Source organism: Gorilla gorilla, chromosome X, assembly GCF_029281585.2.
Source record: "Gorilla gorilla gorilla isolate KB3781 chromosome X, NHGRI_mGorGor1-v2.1_pri, whole genome shotgun sequence".
Classification (NCBI taxonomy): domain Eukaryota; kingdom Metazoa; phylum Chordata; class Mammalia; order Primates; family Hominidae; genus Gorilla; species Gorilla gorilla.
Window position 1 is genome coordinate 57,358,472 of NC_073247.2, and position 26,225 is coordinate 57,384,696.

The 26,225-nt window shown below is 40.2% G+C and overlaps 1 protein-coding gene across 3 annotated transcripts in view; it reads left to right on the plus strand.

Moving 5' to 3' along the window:
• The window catches only part of JADE3 (jade family PHD finger 3), a 150,096-nt gene that overhangs the window by 52,320 nt on the left and 71,551 nt on the right, over positions 1-26,225 (plus strand). For all 3 annotated transcript variants that reach the window (XM_055375642.2, XM_031006012.1, XM_055375641.1), the window contains exons 2-3: positions 20,360-20,416; positions 21,189-21,268. In XM_055375642.2, coding sequence (XP_055231617.1) covers positions 20,371-20,416; positions 21,189-21,268 — 126 coding nt within the window. In that variant the 5' untranslated portion in view covers positions 20,360-20,370. The remainder of the gene's footprint in view (positions 1-20,359; positions 20,417-21,188; positions 21,269-26,225) is intronic.

Here is a 26,225-nt window from a genome sequence, read left to right on the forward strand (position 1 = left end):
TGAGGTCCCATACATTGTGGAGTAGAAAAAAGTCATCACTGCTGTGCCTATCTGAATTCCTGACCCACAAAATTCATGAAGTGATAAAGTGGTGGTGGTTTTATGCCACTAAATTTTGCAGTTGTTTGTTGCACAACAGTCAGTAACTGGAACAGCATAAGTGAATGGTCATGGGTGTGTTCCAATAAAAGTTTATGGACACTGAAATATGAATTTCACATAATTTTTATGTGTCACAAAATATTTTTTAAATTGTTTTCAACCATTTAAAAATGTAAAAACCATTCTTAGCCTCCAGGCCATACTAAAAATAAGCAGTATGCTAGATTTGGCCCATGGGCTGTAGTTTGCTGACCCCGATCTAAAAGGTTGTGTAATAGTCATAAAATTTAAACTTGAGGGCTTCTCATCAAGATGGCTCTGATTTCACACTTTAAACTCATATCTCCTTTCTTTAAAAGTGATAATAAAGTAAAAAATTAGACATATCTGCGGTCAAGAAAGTATAAATCTCTGGACCAGAAACAGATCAGACAATAAGTGAGGATTATTAGTTACAGGCCTATAGTTATGGACATTCTGGACTCTTAGGTCCAGAAAAAGGTAGAGATGGCTGGGAATTGTATTTCTGTAGATAATGGGATTAAAACATTCAGTGAATGGAGGAAATGATCCCTGACTGTGAAGTCAGAGATTGCCCATGAACAGAGACAGTAAAAAGATGTTGCTTCTGTTCAGAGTGGCAGGCAGGAGAGCAGAGAGAGACTTAGGACCAGGGACAAATGTATTATTGGCTCACTGTCTAAATCTGGAAGATTTTCAAAGAGATAAAGGAAGAATAACATCCATTACAAAATTTTTAAAGTCCAGTCCATACCTGGTAGGAACTCATTCTCGGAGATTTGATAATATTAGTGGTTAAAAATACTTTAAGTTAGTGATGGTACTATACACAGGCCACTCTGAGAGCATACTGCTGTTGATTGTCAAAGTGTGGGTGAGTCACAGTAGGGGAGGCATCCTAGAAGAGATTTGCTGTGCCTTATAAGGATAAGGCTCCTGTTTGCTGAGCCTTATAAGAATTAGTTTATATGTTTTAAAAGTGAGGAAGCAAGAAGAGGGTCCTCCTGGGAGAAGGGATGGTATAAAGCCTAGAGGTAGGAACTGCAGAGGCTCAGCATTGTTTGAGCATAAAACTGGGGCAGAATGTGGTGAGGGATAAAGCTGCAGAAGTAGACATGGCTTGATTGTGGAGGGCTGTGTTGGCCTTGATGAGGACCTTAATAAAGATCCTAGGAGCAAAGGACAGCCATTGAAATCTCTTGACCGTGGAGGCACATGATCCAATTTGTGTTTTAGATAGGTCTCTGGCAGTTGGGTGGAGGGTAAATTTGGGGACAACAAGATTAGGACTTTTAAAGCCAGTTAGGAAACTGCTCTTGCATTCTAGGTTTGAGGAAATAGATAGGTCCTAAACTAAGAAAATGACAGCTGAGATGGGAAAGGAACATTGATTTGGAAGATTATTTTAGAGGTTAACTGACAGGGCTTAATAATTGATTGGATGTTCCAGGGTAAGATATAGGAAAGAGCTCAGAGATTTTTCTAGATTTTGTGATGGCATAGAGGAAGGTGCCAACTGAGACCAGTTAGAAGGTAGGAAGAACTAGTGGAAAAGAGAACATAGTTTCCTCAGTGTTGATCGTCTTCCAGGTTGATGTATCTGGTTGTCAGGACTTTTTTCTTTTTGTTGATGTATCTTTCCCATTCTTTCTTCCTTCCTTCTTTGCTTTGCTTTTCCCTCCTACCTTCCTGTCTCTTTCGCCTTTCCTTTCTATCTCCAGCTCTGGACCAGAGGACCTTGTTTTGGGAGCCATAAGCATGTGGGTAGGGCACTTCAGGGAACCACCATCACCTACAAGATGGTTAGAGGAAGAAAAAAAGTGTTAGCAACACAGGGAACTTGAAAAAAGCTTCTGGAAGCCAAAGGAGTAGTTTCAAGAAGGCCAGAGTGATCAGCGTGTCAAATGCAGCATACAGATACTTAAAGATGAGGGTTGGGAAGTATGCACACTTTTCCAAGAATTCTGGTGAGATAGAAGCAATTAAGGAGAGATTGAGAGTAAGGAAGGAGTTACAGACTGTAAACTACTTTTTGAGGAGTTTGCAAGAGAAGGCAAAGAAAGAAAGAAAGTGGATATTAGCTAGAGAAAAATGAAGTAGGGTCAAGAGATGGTTTGGGAATAAAGGTAGAGAGATTGGAACCTGTTAACAGAAAGAAATCCAGTATAAAGGCAGAATTTGGAAGTTAAAAGGCAGATTTTTTGTTCATAGAAAATCATCCATATGTTTAGAGCTGTCTAGACATTAGAATAAATTGCTTGTTAGATAGTGAGCTCCTGGTCACTGGAGTAGTCAAGCAGAGCTTAGCTGTTTTCTGGTCAACTGTGTAGAAAGATACATTGGTGAGTGCCTTCAGGAGTTTTAGCCTGTGTTCAATTCCTAACAGTTTTCCCAAAGTTGCTTTAAGCATTATAAGTTAATGAGTTATTCTGTGGATCTGCCTTGCCTGGCAGCTCTCTAGAGATTTGTGGAATCACTAGACCAAGTTAATTTATTTGCCTTTGATCTTGAAGGATGAAATTAAACTGCAGATTTTCAGATAACAAAATATTGAGGCTTAGGGTCCAGGAAAGTTTCATCACATTGAACAATCAATCATGCTGTAGGCTCACAGGTATTTTTTTGACAAGATGGTCACTTTCCACACACAGCAACAAAGAGTCTTTGTTTCAAAATTTTGAGTTTAATTTTTTATCTGTCCATTTTTGTAAAATGGCATTAACTCAGAATAATTAAAATAGGGCTAAGATAATAGGAGAAATGAATAGAAAGGAAAAACCTGCTTTCTTCTGTGTTTCATATTGCTATCTGGATGTTTTTGGTTTTCTAGGGCCAAGGGGAGGTAATTAGGTTCCATCCATGACTTAGATCTTTTAGTGATCTCTTTCGTTAACATTTAAAACAATTCAGGGGTAACTTGTTGTTTTGTCTCAAATGACTCAGGTACTATCTGTTTCCAAATCTGGCTTCCTGGGGCGGGTACTGGAGCATGAACAGCAAAAATGACTGAACTCAACTAATTCTCAGAAAGCCATATTTTAGTCAGTACTTTCCAGCTTTCTCACTCATCATTGCTTTTACAGAACTAACAAGTGTTGTAACTAACTGATTAGCCTTTTATTTCTTCTCGAGTTACACATTTTAAATTCTGTTAACCTTTCAGAATGCTAATAAGTAGTGAAATGACTAAAATCCAGGCAGGGAGACTAGAAAATGCAAGGACTGAGAAAACAGCTCCCCGCTCCCAAAGCAAAACCAGGAATACCAGGTGTGGTGAATATTTATCTTTTGAGGAAAAATAGATATACTTCCTTGTTACAAAGTGACTTGCTTTCTTCTGGGCCCACAGATAGGGGGTCAGCCTCCCAATTATCCCCAGGCTTGTAAGTTTTACCCGTTTCTTAGCCTGTTTGTTTCCTCGCTCTGGAAGAGTACAGTAAGTGAAAATCTCACAAAATGATAGGTTGATTCTTTCTCTTTCTCAAATTAATACTTTCCAGATATGTAGGAACATTAATAAACTGCTCTTTTTATCATATACTTGCTTTTTTAATAGTTAATTTTTAAATTTTGAGTTAATTTTTTATTTTGAGTTAAGAGATTTTGAGATAATAAATTTAGACAGGAGTTGCAAAAATAGTGCAGAGAGCAAACTTCCCATTCCAGACAGGATGGAGTAGACACATTTCAGTCTATTCCAATTCAAAGTAATGATACAGTGAGTTTAAAGGTAAATTGAAAATTAACCAGGCACAGTAGTGCACACCTGTAGTCCTAGCTACCTGGGAGGCTGAGGCAGGAGGATTGCTTGAGCCCAGGAATTGGAGGTTATGGTGAGCTACGATTGTGCCACTGCACTCCAGCCTGTGTGACAGAGCAAGACCGTATCTCAAAATAAAAAGTAAATGGATGGAAAAAAATATCATGCAAACACCAATCAAAAGAAAACTGGAGTGGCTATACTAATATCAGATAATTAGATATCACAGCAAAGAAAATTACCAGGGACTAAAAGAATGATACAAAGGGTCAATCCACCAAGAAGGCATAGCAATTTTAAATGTGTATGCACCACATAACAGAGCTTCAAAGAACACAAAGCAAAACCCAACAGACCTGAATTGAGAAATAGACAAACCCAAACCCACAATTATGCTTGAGAATGTTAATACCCCTCTTTCAGTAATTGATAGAACCAGTAGACAGAAAATCAGCAAAGATATAGAAGAAATAACACCACCAGTCAACCAGATTTAATTGACATTTATAGAATGCTTCACCCAACAACAGCATAATATACTTACTTTTCAAGTGCACAAGCAACATTCACCAAGGTCGACTACATCCCAGGTCATAAAACAAACCTCAACAAATGGAAAAGAAGTGAAATCCTATAGAGTATATTCTCAGACCATAATAGAATCAAAGTAGAAATCAAAAACAGAAAGACGGCTGGGTGTGGTGGCTCACGCCTCTAATCCTAGCACTTTGGGAGGCCAAGGCGGACAGATCACTTGAGGTCAGGAGTTCAAGACCAGCCTGGCCAACATGGTGAAACCCCCCTCTCTACTAAAAATACAAAAATCAGCCGGGTGTGGTGGCACATGCCTGTAATCCCAGCTGCTCAGGAGGCTGAAGCACGAGAATTGCTTTAACCCAGGAGGCGGAGGTTGCAGTGAGCCGAGATCGTGCTACTGCACTCCAGCCTGGGCAACAGAGTGAGACTCTGTCTCAAAAAAGGAAAAAAACAAAACAAAACAAAACAGAAAGACTACAAGAAGTTCTCCAAACACTTGGAAACTAAGCGTCACACTTCTCATCAGTACAGTGGCTTGAATGCCTGAATGTAGATGAAAATATAGCATATCAAAACTCGTGGCAGGGCGCAGTGGCTCACGCCTGTAATCCCAGCACTTTGGGAGGCCGAGGCGGACAGATCACCTGAGGTCAGGAGTTCAAGACCAGCCTGGCCAACATGGCGAAACCCTGTCTCTACTTAAAATACAAAAATTAGGTGGGTGTGGTGGCAGGCACCCAGCTACTCAGGAGGCTGAGGCACAAGAATTGCTCGAACCCGGGAGGCAGAGGTTGCAGTGAGCCAAGATCGCTCCACTGCACTCCAGCCTGGGTGACAAGAGCGAAACTCCATCTCAAAAAGAAAAACTTGTGGGGCGTAACTTAAATGAGTGCTAAGAAGGAAATTTAGAGCACTGAATGCTTATATGAGGAAAAGATGAAAGGCCTCAAATGAATAATCTAAGCTCCCACTTTAACTAGAAAAAGAAGAGCAAGATAAACCCAAAGTAAGTGAAGGAAGGAAATAATAAAAGAACAAAAGTCAATGTAATCAAAAACAGAAAAACAGAAAAAGCAATCCATCTAAAAACTGGTTCTTCCAAAAGAGAGATTCTGACTTAATTGGTAATGGGTGCAATTTGGACATTGGGATTTTTGTAAGTTCTCCATATGATTCCCATGTGTAATGGGGGTTGAGAACCTCTGCTGGGGAGGCCAAATACATTTTTTTGGGATTTAACATGTATTGGCATTTATCTGCCAGACTCTTTGATTTCTCCCCAGGGAAATTTGTTGCCATTTCATTTTCCCTCATTTTTTGTTGCCTTCAAAGTCAGTACTGACTTGTATGTTAACTTCCATGTCTGACTGCTCCTTTGCCATGGGCATTGATCTGACCAGAGGTGAGGGTTTAACAGCAACCCTCCTTCATGTCACACCCATACCCTATTTGATTGATCTTGGGATTAACTCAAACCCCCCTCTAATTGGTTTGTCACACATCATTGGTTAACAGTTTTAGGCTGTGATCACCCAAGCCACAGTGTTTGGTGCACGTGGTCCTGTGACCCTGGCTCTGTGGGAGCCAAAGGACTTGGTTTCTCAGTTTTTTCCTTGTCTGTCCTCTTTCTGGTGGCCAGTACAGTGCCTGCCCTCTGTTAGCACAGTATTAAAAGTTGGTGTGCAGTGGATTTGAACTTGCTCAGTAAGTTTGGGGTCATTTCTGTGTGTTTAACCTTATATGTGAGGTTTACATGCCTCACATATAAGGCATGTTACGTTGTTACGAAAACCTGGGATAAAGGTTGTTTTTCCTTCTAATAAATTGGGATGATTACTTTAAATCACATGAATGTTATTGTAAATGTATAATGGGTACATGTGGGTAAAAATTTCAGTGTGGAAACAACTCACAGCAGCAGATAAAACAATGGGAAATCATTGTTTTTTAAAATCGTTTGAGTTTCTATCTGGAGAAAGAATTGTGTATTTCATAGTAAAAGCATCTCTTATTGATTTACTTTACTCTTAAGAGGTCTTATCTGCAAATGGTATTTTATCTTAAAGGGACTTATGTTTTGTACATGTATATATCTTTTTATTCTTAAGATACCAAGTTGACTTATCTGGGTAGTTGAAATTTTTTTTTTTTTTTTTTTGAAACGGAGTTTCACTATTGTTGCCCAGGCTGGAGTGCAATGGCACGATCTCGGCTCACTGCAACCTCTGCCTCCTGGGTTCAAGCAATTCTCCAGCCTCAGCCTCCTGAGTAAGTGGGATTACAGGCGCCTGCCACCATGCCCAGCTAATTTTTGTATTTTTAGTAGAGACGGGGTTTCACCATGTTGGCCAGGCTGGTCTGAAACTCCTGACCTCAAGTGATCCGCCTGCCTCGGCCTCCCAACGTGCTGGGATTACAGGCATAAGCCCCTGTGCCCAGCTGAAATTTTTGAATATATGTACATAAATTAAGAAAATGTACTGCAAATTTTTTAAAAGTTATTGGAACTGGGGGCCTTTTCTTCAAAAGACATAAAGCAGGCCGGGCATGGTGGCTCACGCCTGTAATCCCAGCACTTCGGGAGGCTGAGGCGGGCAGATCACGAGGTCAGGAGATCGAGACCATCCTGGCTAACACGGTGAAACCCTGTCTCTACTAAAAAATGCAAAAAATTAGCCGGGCATGGTGGCGGGCGCCTGTAGTCCCAGCTACTCGGGAGGCTGAGGCAGGAGAATGGCGTGAACCTGGGAGGCAGAGCTTGCAGTGAGCTGAGATTGCGCTACTGCACTCCAGCCTGGGCGACAGAGTGAGACTCCGTCTAAAAAAAAAAAAAAAAGACATAAAGCAGATTTTAATTTAGAAAGGGCTAGCACCATTAAAATCTGTCAAGATAACATTATAGAGTTGACCACCCAGTGAGGTCTATAGCAGCCAAACAGTGAGCTGAGAAATTAGGGATTGGGGTGGGGAGTGTTAGGAGAGTGATAATTCAGTTGTATTCTTCAAATTTTCAATATTCTTTCTTTCAGTAAACATTTTTTTTAGTTTAGACCGGAGGTTGACAAATCAGCCTGTGAGCTAAATCTAGCTTGTCACTTGTTTTGATATGGCCTACCAGCATACAGAATGGTTTTTACATTTTTAAATGATTGAAAAATAATGAAAGGAAGAATAATATTTCATAACACATGAAAATTATATGAAATTCAAATAGTATAATAAAGTTTTTTTTTCTTTTTTGAGACAGAGTCTCACTCTGTTTCCCAGGCTGGAGTGCAGTGCATGATCTTGGCTCACTGCAACCTCCACCTCCTGGGTTCAAGCAATTCTCATGCCTCAGCTTCCTGAATAGCTGGGATTATAGGCATTCACCACCACGCCTGGCTAATTTTTGTATTTTAAGTAGAGATGTGGTTTTGCCGTGTTGTCCAGGCTGATCTCGAACTCCTGACCTCAGGTTATCTGTCTGCCTCGGCCTCCCAAAATGCTAGGATTACAGGCGTGAGCCACTGCACCTGGCCACAAGTTTTGATATGCTGTATTTTCATCTACATTCAGGCATTCAAGTCACTGTATTGAGAGAAGTGTGATGTTTAGTTTCCAAGTGTTTGGAGAACTTGTAGTCTTTCTGTTTTTTTCTTTTTTGAGACAGTCTCACTCTGTCGCCCAGGCTGGAGTGCAGTGGCACGATCTCGGCTCACTGCAATCTCCGCCTCCCAGGTTAAAGCATTTCTTGTGCCTCAGCCTCCCGAGCAGCTGGGATTACAGGCATGTGCCACCATGCCTGGCTAATTTTTGTATTTTTAGTAGAGAGGGGATTTCACCATGTTGGCCAGGCTGGTCTCGAACCCCTGATCTCAGGTGATCCACTGCCTCAGTGTCCCAAAGTGCTAGGATTATAGGTGTGAGCCACCGCACCCGGCTGGAATAAAGTTTTATTCCGAAGAGAGTTGTGTTCATTTGTTTATGTACTGTGTCTATGGCTGCCTTCATGCTACAATGGCAGATTTGAGTAGTTGTGACAGAGACCATGTGGCCCTCAAAGCCAAAAATATTTCCTATCTGGTCCTTTACAGAAAAAGTTGGCTGACCCCTGGTTTAGACACACTTCCCAACCTGGCCTTCTCATGCAAGGTGATTTCTACTCACAGAGTTTGAAATTCCCAAATAATTTGCTAACAAGTCTTTATATTAAAGAGGGTAAGCCTGGTTCCTGGTGACAGAGATAATTGTGGTTGACAAAGAAATACTTGTCTGTGGCAGGAATCTGCCTAGGTAAATTTGTATGTTCTTCCTTTATTTTTCCTTGGATGTTTTTTGAGGGCTTTGGAAAAGAGTTGACCTCCAGACTCCTCATCTGGTCACAAGATTCATGAGTCATATGGTATATCTTAATTTTTAAAAATAAGCTTTGAAATGCTGAGATAAAGTCTTCATTTAGAAAAGTTCATTATCCCAACTTCTGCTATCTTTCAAAGATTTGTTAGGGGTGAGGAGAAGCAGTGACATATGTAGAATATGTTCTCTTCTTATTTTTTGTTTATTCAATCTCTAGATAGATGTTTATGGCTTTAATTACTGGACTACTGAGAAGTGGTAGAAATGAAAGATACACAAGATGAACAGATTTGAAGGATAGAGTTTTGTTTCCATGACATTGAAGCAGGGATAGAACTGTTTTGTAGAGAGGGGTGAATTCTGAATTAAAGCACAGGCACTTAAACTGTCTCACTATAGAGAAGGTTAGGATTGTTTGCCCCAAAGCAGAGGATAATCAGCTCAAGAAACACATTTATAGCATTCATGACTTCTATTTAAGAAATAGTTGGCCGGGCGTGGTGGCTTATGCCTGTAATCCCAGCACTTTGGGAGGCCGAAGTGGGTGGATCACCTGAGGTCAGGAGTTCGAGACCAGCCTGACCAGCATGACAAAACCCCATCTCTACTAAAAATACAAAATTAACCAGGTATGGTGGTGCATGCCTGCAATCCCAGCTACTAGGGAGGCTGAGGCAGGACAATCGCTTGAACCAGGGAGGCGGAGGTTGCAGTGAGCCAAGATTGCGCTATTGCACTCCAGCCTGGGCAACAAGAGCGAAACTCCATCTCAGAAAACAAAACAAAACAAAACAAAGAAATAGTTTGGGCCGGGTGCAGTAGCTCACACCTGTAATCCCAGCACTTTGGGAGGTCGAGGCGGGCAGATCATTTGAGGTCAGGAGTTCGAGACCAGCCTGACCAACATGGTGAAACCCCGTCTCTACTAAAAATACAAAAAAATTAGTTGGGTGTGGTGGCGCATGCCTGTAGTCCCAGTCCTCGGGAGGCTGAGACAGGAGAATTGCTTGAACCTGGGAGGCAGAGGTTGCAGTGAGCCAAGATCGCGCCACTGTACTCCAGCTTGGGCAACAGAGTGAGACTCTGTCTCAAAAAAAAAAAAAGTTTGGGAGGTTCTTTGACCACATGGGCAGGAATTCACCCTTCGGGATATAAGAAACATGCTGCTCTGGTCTGACCAGTGGCTTAACTGAAATGTCTGTCTCTGATAATGGCTCTGAATATTTTCCTGAAAGCCTAAGGGAGCTAGACTTTCAGATGTTTCTTTCCTTAAGGATTACTTCCAAATACCATCACAGATTTATTCTGATTTTTATCTCAGTCCTTCTTGAACTTGTTTACATTTTCATTTTGTTTCACTTCTTGAACTGATGAGTTCTCTAAGTTAGTTCCCTAAGCATGGCCGAAAGTCCTGTTTTCCTTTTGATAAAATTGCCTTTAGGTTTCAGGGAATACCCCTTTGTTATTTAATTCTATAATTGGATGAATAAAATCAAGCTGATCATTTCTACACTCTTCTTAATAGCTCATTGATTTCTGTTTCATCCCTTTAGAGCAAGATTTCTCAGCCTTGCCACTGTTGACATTTTGAGCCAGATAAGTCTGCACATTGTAAGGGACTATTTCTGTGCCTTGTAGGATGTTTAACGGCATCCCTCCTGACCTCTACCCCTAGATGCCAGTAACATCAATTATTGTGATAACTGATAAATGTCTCCAGATATTGCCAAATGTCCCCTGGGGGGGCAAAATTGTCTTCAGTTAAGAATCACTGCTTAGATCTTTGGCTTTTCCAAAATGCAAAGTCTGTGCGACTGTCTTTATGACACAGAGATGTCTCTGTTTAATTGATTATATTGCACTTTTCTGGATTTCTTTCAGCTCTGGTTAATGTCCATCTTGAATGACAGCAATGGCCACTTTTATAGTTTCAATGTTTCAAGTCAGCTGAATCATTTGGGAGTGACATGGGAACAGATATCTTGAAATCTTAGAAAAGTATTTTTTCCGGTTGTAAACGTCCTATATGTTTACTCTAAAACTGTGGGGAATGGAAAAATTCAGAAAGAATGTTTTTATCAACCAGAAATCTGTCACTTCAGTGCAACTAATGTTAGTAAATTGGTTTATGGTTTTTACTTTCTATATATTTTATTTCATACATGTATAGTAATTTCACTGTAAAACCAGTTTTTATACATTTTAAAATATCTTAGCATAAATGTTTCCCTGTATACCATGTTTAAATGACTGGATGAAATACCATAATATTAATGTACCTTAATTATTCCTCTTTTGTGTGATAGGTCGGTTTTATTTTTATTATGACATTATTATTTTTATTATGGACATTTTGGTTCATAAATCATTTTCCGTGTTTCAAATTATTTTTCTTTCTTTTTTCTTTTTCTTTTTTTTTTTTTTGGGGGGGGGACAGAGTCTCGCTCTGTCACCCAGGCTGGCGTGCAGTGGCATGATCTCAGCTCACTGCAACCTCCGCCTCCCAGGTTCAAGCGATTCTCATGCCTCAGCCTCCTGAGTGGCTGGGATTACAGGCACCTGCCACCACACCCAGCTAATTTTTGTATTTTTAGTAGAGACGCAGTTTCACCATGTTGGCCAGGCTGGTCTCGAAGTGATCTGATCCTGGCCTCAAGTGATCTGCCCACCTCGACCTTCCAAAATTCTGGGATTATAGGTGTGAACCACCGTGCCCAGCCTGTATTAATTTTCAAGGACGAATGTTAGAAATAGAATTCCTAGGTCAAACGGTGTGAATATGTTTAAAGTAGAGCATTATTTTTTAAACTGCTACATGGCCCTGCAGAGGGCAGTGAATAGGGGCCCCTTGCACTGACCATGCATTTCAAAAGTATGTCTCATGGGTATATAGTAGGAAAGGAAAGGGCTATGTTTGAGCTAATCACTTTTCCTTTCCTTGGCCTGCATGTTCTTCCGTGGGAATATTAATGGGGAGTCAAGTAGCCACCAAACCACAGGCTTAGGTTCCAGTCCCAAATAATCCCAGTTGGGTTGACTTCCAGACAGTCCTCCTTTAAAAGGGTATTTTACTCAAGGAAGACATCTACTCCAGACATTTGTATTTTGCCTGGTTTGCAGTCACTGTTAAACCACTGTGCTGTTAATCATTGTACTTGAGATGATAGTAGGAATAAGATCTGAAAACTGCCATCAAATTACTGTTCCCAGTGGTGCAAGGTGAGGTCTAGTGTACATTTCGTTTCTGCCAAAATGAAGGTAAGGAAGAAAAGAATGCCTTTATAAAGTCTGTGCTCTGATCTGAGGACTAGAAAATAAACAGCTGAATAATATAACCAAGTGTAAGACATCGAGATATATCACAGTTACTCCAGGATTACACTATACTGATTTATGGTTTTGCTTAACAAAACATTTTATTCTAAGGTAATTTTTTTCATGGTACAAATAAATTTATTTGCTTGTTTTGTTTTATGTTCCTTATTCCTCTTTTCTTCTCAAGAAGTTACTTTGACAATCACAGACCTTATTGGGCCTCTTTCCCTTCTAGTTCTTAAATGAATATTCATGACAGGGACATCACAGAAAACAATTGTTTGCCGTATGCTTTCAGGTGTCATCAAGCATCATGCTCAGCCCCTGGGCTGCTGTGACTTTGAGATCTGCCTGGTCAACCAAAGAGGGCTAGTCCTTCTATGGGGCTTTTCTTTCTTAAAAAAATTTTTTTGACATACACAAAGCTGTACATAGTTAATATATACAACTAGATGAGTTTGGCTGGGTGTGGTGGCTCACGCCTGCAATCCCAGCACTTTGGGAGGCCAAGGTGGGTGAATCACTTGAGGTCAGGAGTTGGAGACCAGCCTGGCCAGCATGGTGAAACCCCGTCTCTACTAAAAATACAAAAACTAGCCAGGTGTGGCAGAGCATGCCTGTAATTCCAGCTACTCAGGGGCTGAGGCATGAGAATCGCCTGAATCCGGGAGGCAGAGGTTGCAGTGAGCTGAGATTGCACCACTGCACTCTAGCCTGGGTGACGGAGTGAGACTCTGTCTCAAAAACACAGCAGCTACTAAATGAGTTTGGAGATAAGTATATACCTGTAAACTATCATCACAATCTATGCCATAAACCTATCTGTCACCTCCAAAAGTTTCCCTTTGCTCTATTCTTCTGTCGTGGTAAGAACACAATATAAAGGCCTATCCTGTTAGCAAACTTTTAGGTATGCAATATAGTATTGTTAACTATAGCACTCTGCTGTACAAAAGATCTCTAGGACTTACCTTAAATTAAGTAGTACATTCTTAAAATTACCACTTAATAAGGATTCACATGTTAAGTAGGGGTGCCTAGAAGCAGAACCTGAGACAGTATTCAAACGTACATGATTTATTGAGGAGTGTTCTCAGGAGAAACCTGTAAGGGGAAGAGGGTAACCGGGTAAGGAAGGAGCAGCCAGTTAGGGTCTTAAGAAAATCTAGCCATAGCCTGTTTGAGGTGATGGCAGAACAATTATTGACTGCAGGCTGCCTCTGGGAGGGAGACTGGAAGAGTGTAATCCCCAGTTCTTGGGAAGAGAGGGGCCATTGTGAGCCATTAGCAGCCAACAAGAAGTAGCTGGAAAATGGGTACAGTATGCTAGCTAGGTAAACAGGATTGGGTGGGGGCAGCACAGTGTGTTATTCCTTTGCCTGTTTATTTTGTGCAGGATACTGTGCTAAGAGCTAGGGGTAAAAAATGAATGTGACACAGTCCCTGCTTTCAAGATGCTTGTGGTCTAGTGACAACAGGGCTGACCATGTAAAGCAGCAGTGTCCAATCTTTTGGCTGCCCTAGGCCACATTGGAAGAATTCTCTTGGGTCACACATAAAATGCACTAACACCTAACGATAGCTGATGAGCTTTAAAGAATCACACAAAAAAAATCTCAATGTTTAAAGAAAGTTTATGAATGTGTGTTTGGTGGCATTCACAGCCGTCCTGTGCCACATGCAGGCTGCGGGTTGGACAAGCTTGATGTAAAGAATATTGATGGTGCAAGTGAGGTGCTTCTTTGCATGTACTTGGATAGAAAGCAAAGGAGTGAATAATTGTGGGGGAGGGACATCTGGGAAGCTTCATCGAGGACATCCAATGAATGAATAGAACCAGGGTTGGGGAAAATGGGCTGGTCAAGGAAAACATGGGGAGGAATTGTAGGTAGAAGGAAGAGCCCTGTGCAAAGGCTGGCAAGCAAGTATGAAACAAGACAAACGTGTTCCCGGAATCACATGGGGCATAGTGTATGCCAAACAATTGGAGTGGGGTGGGGGGAACAGCAGTTGATGAGGCCTGAGAGACTGGGAGCCAGAACTGGGCCTCGCAAGCCATGCTGAGGAGATTGGGCTTAGAAGGGGCACCATTCTTGCTGTCATCCCTCCAGCCTGTCCTCTGGCTTCTGGATCAACTTGGAGTGCTCATTGTCAATGTACCTGACTGCCCCCTGGTGGCCATGTTGCTCTAAGCATGTCGCTTTAATGCTTCTGAGCCCCAATTTCCTCATCTGTAAAATGGCTGCTGCTGCTATGTGTAGGACTGTTGTTGTGCTTAGAAATAATAAATAGAGATATAAAGATTTACCATCATTGAATTATTCTGCTGATATTTATTGTTTTCTGTCATTTTTCCTCCAATAATTAAAACAGCAGTATGTCACAGAAATGGACAGACAAATCACTGGACTTTAAACAGCCCATACCCAAAAATTAACTTGCTTTGTTTTCTTTTCTAAAAGTCACTGATGACTCATTTTCTTATTTCCCAGGACTGGTGTAACTCGTATTAGATAATCTGTTTCCTAGGCTTTTTACTGATAATACAAGATTTTTTGTTTCCATCTATAATAAAAAATAGTTGTTACTATAATTGTTTTAAAAATGCCAAATTTTGCCTATTCTTTAAAATCTCCCTCTGTCAAGAACAGTTTGATAACTCTTTTACTTAAAGAACAGAATATTATAGAAAATGGAGAAACTGTTTTATCCAAAGTACACATACCCAGAACTTCAGATGAGAAGAGTATCCATCTCACAAGAAGTCTTAGGTCTTCTGAAACTCTCAGGGAGGTGAGGAGAGAGGGTCCATGGTCAGTTGGCTTTCTTCACTGAGATTTTTAGAGAATAAAAATGTTTTTTCTATGACATTTGTTGCCCTTGATCCCATCATGAGTCATCCATATGGAGGTTATATTCAGTATATTCAGTGGGAACATAAACTTTCATTTCTCTGGGATAAATGCCCAGGAGTGCAATTGCTGAGTCATAGTTGCATATTTAATTTTTAAAGAAATGACCGAAATATTTTCTAGAATAGCTATACTATTTTACATTCCCACAAGCAATGTACGAGTGATATAGTTTCTCTACACTTTCTCCATGATTTGATATTTTCACTATTTCTTTATTTCAGCTATTGTAATAATAAGTATGTAATAATATCTTGTGGTTTTAATTGGCATTTCCCTAATGGCTGGTGATACTGAATGTCTTTTCACGGGCTTAAATGCCATTTGCGTTCCTCTTTGATAAAATGTCTGCTGATTTTTTTTTTTTTTTTTTTGAGACAGAGTCTCGCTGTCACCCAGGCTGGAGTACAGTGATGCAATCTAGGCTCACTGCAACCTCCGCCTCCCAGGTTCAAGCAATTCTCATGCCTCAGCCTCCCGAGTAGCTGGGATTACAGGTGCATGCCACCACACCCAGCTAATTTTTGTATTTTTAGTACAGACGGGGTTTCACCATGTTGGCCAGGCTGGTCTCGAACTCCTGACCTCAAATGATCCGTCTGCCTTAGCCTCCCAAAGTGCTGGGATTACAAGTGCGAGCCACCATGCCCGGCCCATCTCTTGATTTTTAATTAGGTCATTTGTTTCCTTACTGTTGAATTTTTAGAGTTCCTTATGCATTCTGTAATATAAGTTCATTGTCAGATACGTGTTTTATAATAAATATTACATGTATAATATTTCTAAGAAATGACCAAAATATTTTCTAGAATAGCTATTCCTTTTTACATTCCCACCAGCAATGTATGAGTGATAGTTTCTTCACATCTTCTCCAGTATTTGATATTACACGTGTGTGTAATATGTGTAAATATTTTGTCCCATTCTGCTTGCTTTTGCATCTTGTTAACAGGGTCTTTCTCAGAGCAGAAGTTTTTTTAAAAATATAAGTAGATAGTTTATTTGGGCCAAGTTTGAAGACCACAACCCAGCAGCATAGATTCAAGTTGCCCTGGATATGCTTCTGAGAGCAAAAGTCTTTAATTTTGATGAAAACACATTTTTCTTTGCCAATCATGCTTTAGGTATCAAGTCTGAGAACTCTTTGCTTAGCCCTAGATCCTGAAGACTTTCTCTTATGCTTTTTGTAAATATTTTATAATTTTACATTTTTCATTTAAGTCTGTGATCCATTTTGAGTTACATTTTGTATATTAGGTTGTGGTAGGCAGAGATGTCCGTGTCCTAATCTCTGCAACCTATGAATATGTTAAGATTGCTATTTAGCTGACTATAAAATAGGGACATTATCCTGGATTATCTGGGTGGGTCCAATGTAATTACATGGGTTCTTAAAAGTGGAAGAGGGAAGCAGAACAGAAGGGTCAGAGAATGAGATGCGATGACAGAAACAGGATCAGAGAGATGCAGTGTTGTTTGCCTTGAAGATGGAAGAAGACAGCCGAGATCAAGGGAGTAAGAGTGTCCTCTAAAAGCTGTAATAGGCAAGGAAATGAGTTCTCCACTGTAGCCTCTAGAAAGGAACGCAGTCCTGATGACATCTTGATTTTAGCTCTGTGAGACCTGTGTCAAAATCCTGACCCACTAAACTATAAGATTGTAAATTTATGTAGTTTTAAGCCACTGAGTTTGTGATAATTTGTTACTGTAACATTAGAAAACTAATAAATAGGTGTTTTAGAAAAGCTTCTGTTAAAATAGGATTTTATACATTTGGGTATACTGTGTATCTGAACAATTTTTATATATGCAACATCCCCATGATATCAGATAAATGAAGTGCTACTCTAAGTAGATCTGTGCATTCAGTGGGGAATAGTTAGAAAATGTATTACTTTTATTTCTGCTTAAATTTCTACATTCATTGTGACTTTAAATTCCCCACTACTACTTTTTAATAGGAAGTGTCTTGTTGTTACTGTTGGTTTTGTTTGGGTTTCAGAAGAGATTTGAATGAAATTTTGCACCAGAGAGCCAAATGTAGCCCCAAAAATTTATGTGATGGGAGGCTCTTTTTTAAAAATATTCAATTGACTTTGACTGTAGGACAAACAGAACCTTAGTTAATGGTTCTGATTCTTGTACTAATTTTATTAGTTTTTTAAATGACAGCTTTGAGATATAATTTGTATACCATGCAGCTTACCCACTTAAAGTATACAATTCAGTTATTTTAATATATTCACAGATATGTGCAACCAATCACCAAAGGACACAATATGTTTTCACACTGTCTTCTAATTTGTTTCTGAGAAGTTAGCTGTTAATTTTATTGGAGTTCTCTTGTAAGTGATGAGTTGTTTTTTTTCCCTGGCTGCTTTCAAGATTTTCTCCTTGTCTTTGGCTTTCAGTAATTTTACTATGAGGAATCTCTTTCTGGATCTCTTTGCATTTATCCTACTTGGAGTTCTTTGAGTTTCCTGAATATGTAAATTAATGTTTTTCAGTAAATTTGGGGAGTTTTTCTAATATTTTTTCTGCTCCTTTCTCATTCACTTTTCCTTTTGGTACTCCCATTATGTATATGTTGATGAACTTAATGATTTTCTACATTTCTCTGAGGCTGTTTATTCTTCTTTTTTCCATCTGTTCTTCAACTTGCCTAATCACTGTTGACCTACTTCAAGTTCATTAATTCTTTTTTCTGCCTGTTCAATCTACTGTTGAGGCCCTTCAGTGAATTTTTGATTTCAGTTGTGCTTTCATCACCAGAATTTCTATTTGGTTATTTTTTATACTTCCTATTTCTTTATTGATAGTCTCTGTTTTGTAAAATATTGTCATCATACCTTCCTTTACTTCTTTAATCATGGTTTTCTTTAGTTCTTGGAACATATTTATATGGCTAATTTGAAGGTTTTGCCTGTTAAATCTGACGTGGTTGTATGGGTCATACTTTCCTGTTTCTTTGCATATCTCTTAAGTTTTTGTTGGAAACTGGGCATTTTGGATAATATATTGTAACAATTGTGGGTACTACCCCTCCACCAGGGTTCTTTATTATTATTTGCTTGTTTACTGCTTTAGTAACTGCCTGGATTATTTTATTGAAGTCTATTTCCTCAACCCCCATTCTCACCCTGCAGTATGAAGCCTCTAATGTTTCTCTTCGGGGGTACAAGCTTGTATATGCCCACAGTCACCCTGGGATGACAGTGGTTTTGGTGAGGCTCTCCTTGGCTGTCTCTTTACTTGACCACACCATGCTGTTATGGTCTACTAATTGTTGACTGGTTGCTCTTGTTTTGTTTTTGTTTTTTTGAGATGGAGTTTCACTCTTGTCACCCAGGCTGGAGTGCAGTGGCGCGATCTCAGCTCACTGCAACCTCCACCTCCCGGGTTCAATCAGTTCTCCTGACTCAGCCTCCGGAGTAGCTGAGATTACAGGCGCCTGCCACCACTCCCAGCTGCTCTGTTGTTTTAATCATGTCCTGGAACATAAATTGCTCCACAAACGGATCCAATCAAATTAGGGCTCCTTTAAAGATAGTTCCTGAGATCGGTGTTTGAGATTTCTTCTGACCGCAAGAGGCTCTTTCCCTGCTGTCTCTTTCTCTGGTTCTCTCTGGCATATTAGGCAGCCTAGGCTTGAACTGCTGTACACTCAGTTGCAAATGAAGTCAGTTTCATTGCAGGAGAATTGAAGCCCCCTATTCTATGCCCTGCCTCTCTCCCTGGGAAAAATCTTTGAGCCACAGCTCTGGCGCAGTGGATGGAAATAAATGGTGAGCTTCCCTCTGAGTGTCAGCCCCAGGTCTCCCAGGTTTGCCTCTTCTGGTATAGAACCCCCACCCCACAAGGTAACACCAGAGCAATCAAGGCTCTGGTATTCTTGGTGGCACAACACCCAAGGCATAGCCTCCATCCCATGAGTTGGGGGCTAGGTGGAAGAAGGGAGCCCCCACCTCTCAGCCACATTCTCCTGGAACGTAGCCTCAGCAAAAGTAGCTGGGAACAGGATAAGAGATGCCGACATCCTGTTCTTCCCAGGAAGAGAGGAGCTTGGAGCTGGGGTAGAAGGAACCCTGTGTTCTTGGCTACTGTACTCTGGCATGAGATCTGTGCTGGGAGGGAAGATGGAGGAAGTGGTTCTAGATCCAAATACTGCAGACTTTGACTTTGACTTTATGAATTTTAGTAGATTTTCTCGAATAAATACTTCTTCATTTGCTGTATGCCCTTAAAACCATTTCCAGAGACTTTAAATGGTTGGTTTTTTTTTTAATTGAAATAACTTTCACCAATTTCGCTGGGAAGAGGGTCGTCCATGGAGCTGCTCACACTGTTATGCCAGAAGTGGAACTCTATAAGCTTTTTAACGTAAAATTTTGTTGCTGCTATTCTTAATTGCTCAGAGTGGCCTTGTACTTGGATTTCTACCTCCTCAGTAGATTGTAAATAGCTTGAAGGCAGTAGCCCTGACCTTTATTCATTATGGAATCATGATAGCCCCTGGTAGCATGTTGTATGTTGTGGCACATAAAAGAATGTCAGTCACTGACTGTATTGCTGTCTTTTCAAGTTTACATTTTCAGCACTTCGTTTGTGACTTAAAGTGCTTAACTGTGTCTTCCTTTTTTCTTACACTCCAGTGCTAGTGTGTTCCCAGAAGGGTGATGCTTCTTTTTTATCTGTCATTGGCCATACTCAGGGGAGTACACTTGAACTGTTGGAAGTTTTAGTCCAAAGCATTTTTATTTACCCTTCACAATATAGGAGCTTTCTTTAACATTCCTTGTAGTGTATATATAGTTATGACTTTAGGCTACTTATTTGGGATATGGGGACAGGAAGAGAGTGAGAGAGGGATAAAGGGCAGGCAGAAAATCAGTGTGGTCGTGTTCTTAAAGGTGGATGTGCCTCACTTGTTCTTTCTTCAGCCAACTATGTCTCATGCTTTTCAACCTTGGCTCTTGATGGCCCTGCCCTCATGACTGATTTTTTCTTTCCTGTTCGTCTCTTATTGGGGATCACTGGCTGGTTATGGCCCCATGGCTGCCCCACCCTTTGTTTTGGTGGACAGTGGCCATGTGGCCACATCTGAGGCTCCAGTTAGTGCTGTACCACTCATCTGTGGCTTGGGCTTCCTCCTAAGGCTAATGTGGCCTTTCTTAGTCTTTGACGTGCTTTGTATTGAAAGATCTGGTAGTACTCTTCTGTCATTATTCTAAGTCATTTGAGAATATTCTTGACAAAAATCATTCAGTTTGTATGATTTGCTTGCTGCTATTTCTGGGATCCGTGGGACAGTGTTGACTGCCCTCTGGGATGGGTGTGTGTGAACTGTTTTATTCAGTGTTTTTCTTTTTCCCAGGATGCTCCAGGATGAAACGCCATAGGCCTGTCAGCAGCAGTGACAGTTCAGACGAGAGTGAGTAGAACCGGCTGGCAGCTGGTAACCTTTCTATCTATATCCCTTGGGGATTTTTCCTTTCATTTGAGGATAAGCCATTTCATGCTTTTTTCAATGGTTGAAAAATGTTTCTGAGAAGGAAAATTCAGGGCACCATTTTCTTATTTAAATTTCATTAGAGATAGATAAATTAGAAGAATTGATTGTGTGTGGCATATAACTTTTCACTTTTCATTTACCTAAATAACAAAAGCCAGATCTAGTAATGCTTTAACAGAGCTTCTCTAGAAAGAAGAAAAGTACAAGAGCATAAATTGTAGGCCCTGATTCTAATTGTAGCTTAGGTACTAAGTGTTTGACTGTGAGTCAATCGTCATTTGTAAAAGGCAGTAACCTTATTAGCAATAGCCTATGGGGAAGTGCTGAAGGATACACAGATTACTTGCTCCACATTTGTAGTTTTTCCAGTTGTTTTTGGAGATACTTTTTCTTCAAGTGGAATATGAATTGTGTTATTGCAGAACATTATGAGGTGTGATTATACCAAATCAGATAATCTCATCCTTAGCATTGTTGAAGCTTTTGCACTGTAGGAGATCATCTATAAATGTCACTAAACTCCATTATGAGGCACTCTTCAGTGCAGTTTGACTGTTTTCTTCAGTGGTATGAGCTCTCTGGTTTCTCCATCATATTTTTCATATTCTCTTGGATGACATTTAGTTTTATGACATTTGGTTATATTAGTAGGTAATGTGTCTCAGTATTTTTTTCTAATTATCTTTTACAGGTCCTTCCACTTCCTTTACTTCTGGCTCAATGTATAGGATCAAGTCAAAAATTCCAAATGAACACAAGAAACCTGCTGAGGTGAGATCGTATTCTCAATTTTTAGACTTAAGCTATAGTTTGGATGCTTGTCTCCCAAAATCTCATGTTGAAATTATATCCCAATGTTGGAGGTGCAGGCCTAATGGGAGATGTTTGGATCATGGGAATATATCCCTCATAAATAGATTAATGCCCTCCCAGAGCAGGGGGGTAAGTGAGTTTTTCACTCCGTTAGTTCCCTTCAGAGCTGGTTGTTACAAAGAGTCTGGCACCTCCTCCCATTCTCTCTTGCTTCGTCTCTGGCCATGTGATCTCCACATATGCTAGCTCTCCTTTGCCTTCCACCATGAGTAGAAGCAGCCTGAGGCCCTTACCAGCTGCCCAGTCTTGAACCTTCCAGCCAGCAGAACCATAAGCTAAATAAACCTCTTTTCTTTATAAATACTTAGCCTCAGGTATTCCTTTATAGCAATACTAAATAAACTAAGACAACTTTTAAAAATATAAATGGCTGCCTCCTAACTATATACCAACAATACCCAGAATCTGAAGATGTGAAGAATAAAGAATGTGTCAGTGGGTAGGCTTGTTTTCTGATGAACTTATTTGTTTTCCAAGAAAGATTTCATTTTCTATCTCCTTTAGGAGAACAATAATCTTCACACTGTGATTTCATTTTGTGATTTCAATCATCTTCACACTGTGATGACACGTAGTGCCTGGCTTTAGAATATTCCTCCCCTAACCAGGAAGTCAAAGAGAGCCAGACTAGGGGAACTGGGAAGGACCTAGAGATCTCCTGGCCTATGATTGGGAAAAGCTAAGTTAGCAGGTGAGGAGAGATAGTACAGAAAGGGATAGGTGAGTAGGTTTTAGATGGACTACATTAAAGATCATATGGGTCATGGTCTGTGAAGCTGTGATGGGTCCTTACAGCCTTTGGATCACTGCTGGCCCAGAAAGAATAGGTCAATCCTTATCAGGCTGGTCATCCTTTCCACAAAGGGCAGCAAAGTGCCAGCGTTCCTCTTGGACTTGATAATGGTTTAGTGGATCCTACAGACTTTACTCTGTGATAATTAAATGATAAAATGACCTTGTATATCTTCACTTCTACTATGAGTAGACTTCCTTAGCTGTAAAGGAACAGAGAATATATTAGTTACGTATTGCTACATTACAAATTATCACAAAATTCGTGTCTTAAAGCAGCACACACTTATATCTCAGTTTCTGTGGGTCAGTAATCTGGACATGATGTGACTAGATTCTTTGTTCAGGATCTTTCAAGGCTGAAATCACTGTGGAAAATGGGATGTGTTCTACCTGGAGGCTTGCCTAGGGAAGAATTTGCCACCAAGCTCATGTTGTAGGCAGAATTTGTCTCCTTGGAGCTGAAGGACTGAGGTTTCTGTTTTCCTTCTTGCTTTTGGCAGAGAGCACTCTCAGTTTCTAAAGGCCACTTGTAGTTCCTTGCCACATGGCCTTTTCCATAGATCCTCTCACAACATGGTAGCGTACTTATTCAGCGCCAGCAAGGAGAGTCTTTCCCTCCAGTCAGCTAAGATGTAGTGTTACATAACATAATATAATCATGGGAGTGGCATCCCCACCACATTTGCTATATAATGTGACCTAATCAAAGGAATGACATCCCATCATGTTTGCCATATTCTGTTGTTTAGAAGCAAGTCACAGGTCCCACTGCCTTAGTAGAAAGGGAGTGACTCTTTGTGAGTTACTTTTGGGTGTGTCCACCAGAGAGCATTTCTCTCTTCCTTGGAGGTCACTTTTCATTTGTTTCTTTTGCCAGGGATTTTTCTGGGCACAATAGAATGTAAGAGTTTATTTATATATGTCCATGTCATACAGAAAGACTTAGGGAATATAACACACATAAACAGGAGTGGAAGAAATTTCCCATCTGTCTAGAGGAGACTTTGACTACAGAATGGTGAGAAAGAAACCTCACTACCTACCCTTTTAGGACGACAGCTGGTTCTAGGACATAAGGCAATTCAAGGGCTTTGGGTTTTGAGGCCTACTGCCTCCCAGGCAGTGGTAATAGTAGTCTTTTTGTTGCAAGGGATAGGGGACCTGGGCTGCTGAAAGCAAATTGTTTTCGTTTATATTTAATATTCTGTTATAAAAAGGAAAACCTGGTGATATTGTAGGACAAAACTAGCCTTTGCATTAGAAGAGCTTGATCCCATGTTCTGCTTTGCTGGCTTATTTCATCTTTCTGAAATAATTTGTCAGCATAACATGGACATTATCATACCTATCTCTCATAGCTATCATTTATTGAAGTTTTGTGTGCCAAAAGCTTTACGTTAAATAGTTTGTTTCCCAAATTTAAACAATTATGAGACTCTCCTTGGATGCCTGTTTAAAATAATGATTCCAGACTTACCCCACCCTGTGACACTACTGAATTAGTATTTCCAAGAAAAGTGCCTGGGATCTGGAGTTTAAAAAGTGACTCAGGTGATTTTTATAATCAAGCACGTCGGGGAAGTAATATACTCTTGTTCTATTCCTCCAGTAACACTATAAAGTAGGTACTTTCCGGTTTTTTGTTTGTTTGTTTTGCAGGTGATGAGGCTCGGAGAAGTTACTTGCCCAGGGTCATTAAAAAAAGCAGAACTGACATTCAAGTTTTTATTCATCCTGAATCTTGTTTTATTAACCAGTATGCATTGGACATATTATGTAGGATACAATAACTATATAGTAAACACTTGTTGAAACTTTGGCAGTTAAGAAATATGGGACAGCACCAGTGTTTTCTCATGAGTAGTTATAATCAAAGTTTCCATAATGAAGTGAGAGCAAAACTCAAGATTAGAGAGAACAAACCTGGAATTGAACAGGGGCTGGGAACCCAGGCAGCAAGAATATGGTAGGAACCCTTGGTAAAAGAAGAAAAGTAAAAGTTAAGTGGGAATTGGCAAAGGTGACAAGCACACACTACTCACAGGTGAGTCTGAAGGCAGCCTTTGAGGAATCAGATGGAACCACTGTGAATTCTTTCTTCCTATTTGGCCCCTGAAACTGAAGCAATATTGCCATTGGCTGCTTTTTATTTATTTACTTATTTTGAGACAGAGTCTCGCTCTGTTGCTCAGGCTAGAGTGCAGTGGTGCGATCTCAGCTCACTGCAACCTCTGCCTCCCAGGTTCAAGCGATTTTCCTGCCTCAGCCTCCCAAGTAGCTGGGAGTACAGGTGCCTGCCACTGTGCCTGGCTAATTTTTGTGTTTTTAGTAGAGACGGTTTCACCATCTTGGTCAGGCTGTTCTTGAACTCCTGACCTCGTGATCCACCCACCTTGGCCTCCCAAAGTGCTGGGATTACAGATGTGAGCCACTGTGCCCTGCCGCCATTGGCTGCTTTTTTCAAAGCGTCAGTTTATGCCCTATTTCTGATAGCAGACTATCACTTTTCTCACAATTTCTGATTTTCCTGGCCTTACTTGCTGCACCTGTTTGCTTCAAACAATTGTTTTAAGGTTCACTTAAGAAATATGACATATTTATGTGCTTCTTTATTTCTGATGTTCCCATTTTTCTTTTTTGTTCATTTGTTTCTGTTTGAAGAATTTCCTTTAGCTATTATTTTAGGATAGGTCTGCTGGTGATAAATTCACTTAGTTTTCCTTCATTTAAGAATGTCTTGATTTCTCCTTCATTCCTGAAGGATATTTTCACTTGATATAGAATTCTGGTTTCACAGTACTTTTCTTTCAGCACTTGGAAAATGTTGTGCTACTTCCTTCTGGCCTCCATGGTTTCTGATGAGAAATCTGCCCCCATTCAAATAGGTTGTTCTCCTCTAGGTAGTCATTTCTTTCCCAGTTGTTTTTGAGATTTTTCTTGTCTTTAGTTTTTAAAAGTTAGATTATGATGTACCTGGGCATGGATTTCTTTTGGCTTATCCTCTTCGGGCTTTAGTCAGCTTCTTGAATCTGTAGATTTATATCTTCCACTAAGTTTGGGAAATTTTCAGCCATTATTTCTTCAAATATTTTTCAACTCCACCTTCTTTTTCCCCTCCTTTTGGGGCTTCAGTTGCACGAATAGTAGATCTTTTGTTATTTTCACACAGGTCCCTCAGGCACTTTTCTCTTTTTTTCAGTGTATATTCTGTTGAACAGATTGAATAATTTCTCTTGTTCATTGGTTCCATCTTCTGTTTGTTAATTCCATTCATTAGTTGAGCCTATCTTATGAGTTTGTTATTTCAGTAATTGCATTATTCCATCCTAAAATTTCCATTTGGTTATTCTTTATATATATATTCCATTTCTTCACTGAGACTTTCTGTTTTTTGTTTCAAAAGTGTTTGTAATTTCTTGTTGAAACATTTTTATCATGGATATTTTAAAATCCTTGTCAGATAATTCTGACATCTGTGGATCTCAGTGTTGATGCCTGTTGATTGTCTCTTCTCATTCCCAGTTCTTAGTATGATGAGTGATTTTCAGTTGTATCCTGGACTTTTTTAGTATTATGTCATTAGACACTGAGTCTTATTTAAATCTTCTGTTTTAGTAGTCCTCTGCTATAACCAGGCCAGTGGGGAAGAGGGGTCCTGACTCTCTACTACCTGTTGTAGAATTCCTAAGCTTCCCATCCTAGCTCTTTCACTCTCTGGGAAGCAGGGCTGGGGAGTCTCTACTGCTTCATAGAGGTGGAAATTCCCACCACTTTGTTGCCCCCACTGATGATGGAGGGTATGGTGGTAGTGAAGGTACCACCTTATTGATCAGTGATGGTGACAGCCCAGGCTCCCTACCCAGTCTGCCAACATCACATTGAGGAGGAGAGGTGCCTCATTATTGCTGGGAGAGAGTGAACATCAAGACCTCTCAGGTGGTGTACATTGACACCCCAATAATCACCCTCTTTTAAAAACCATTTTTAACATCTTTTCTTGAAATATAATTCTTGTAGCATACAATTCACCCATTTTAAGTGTATAATTCAGTGGGTTTTA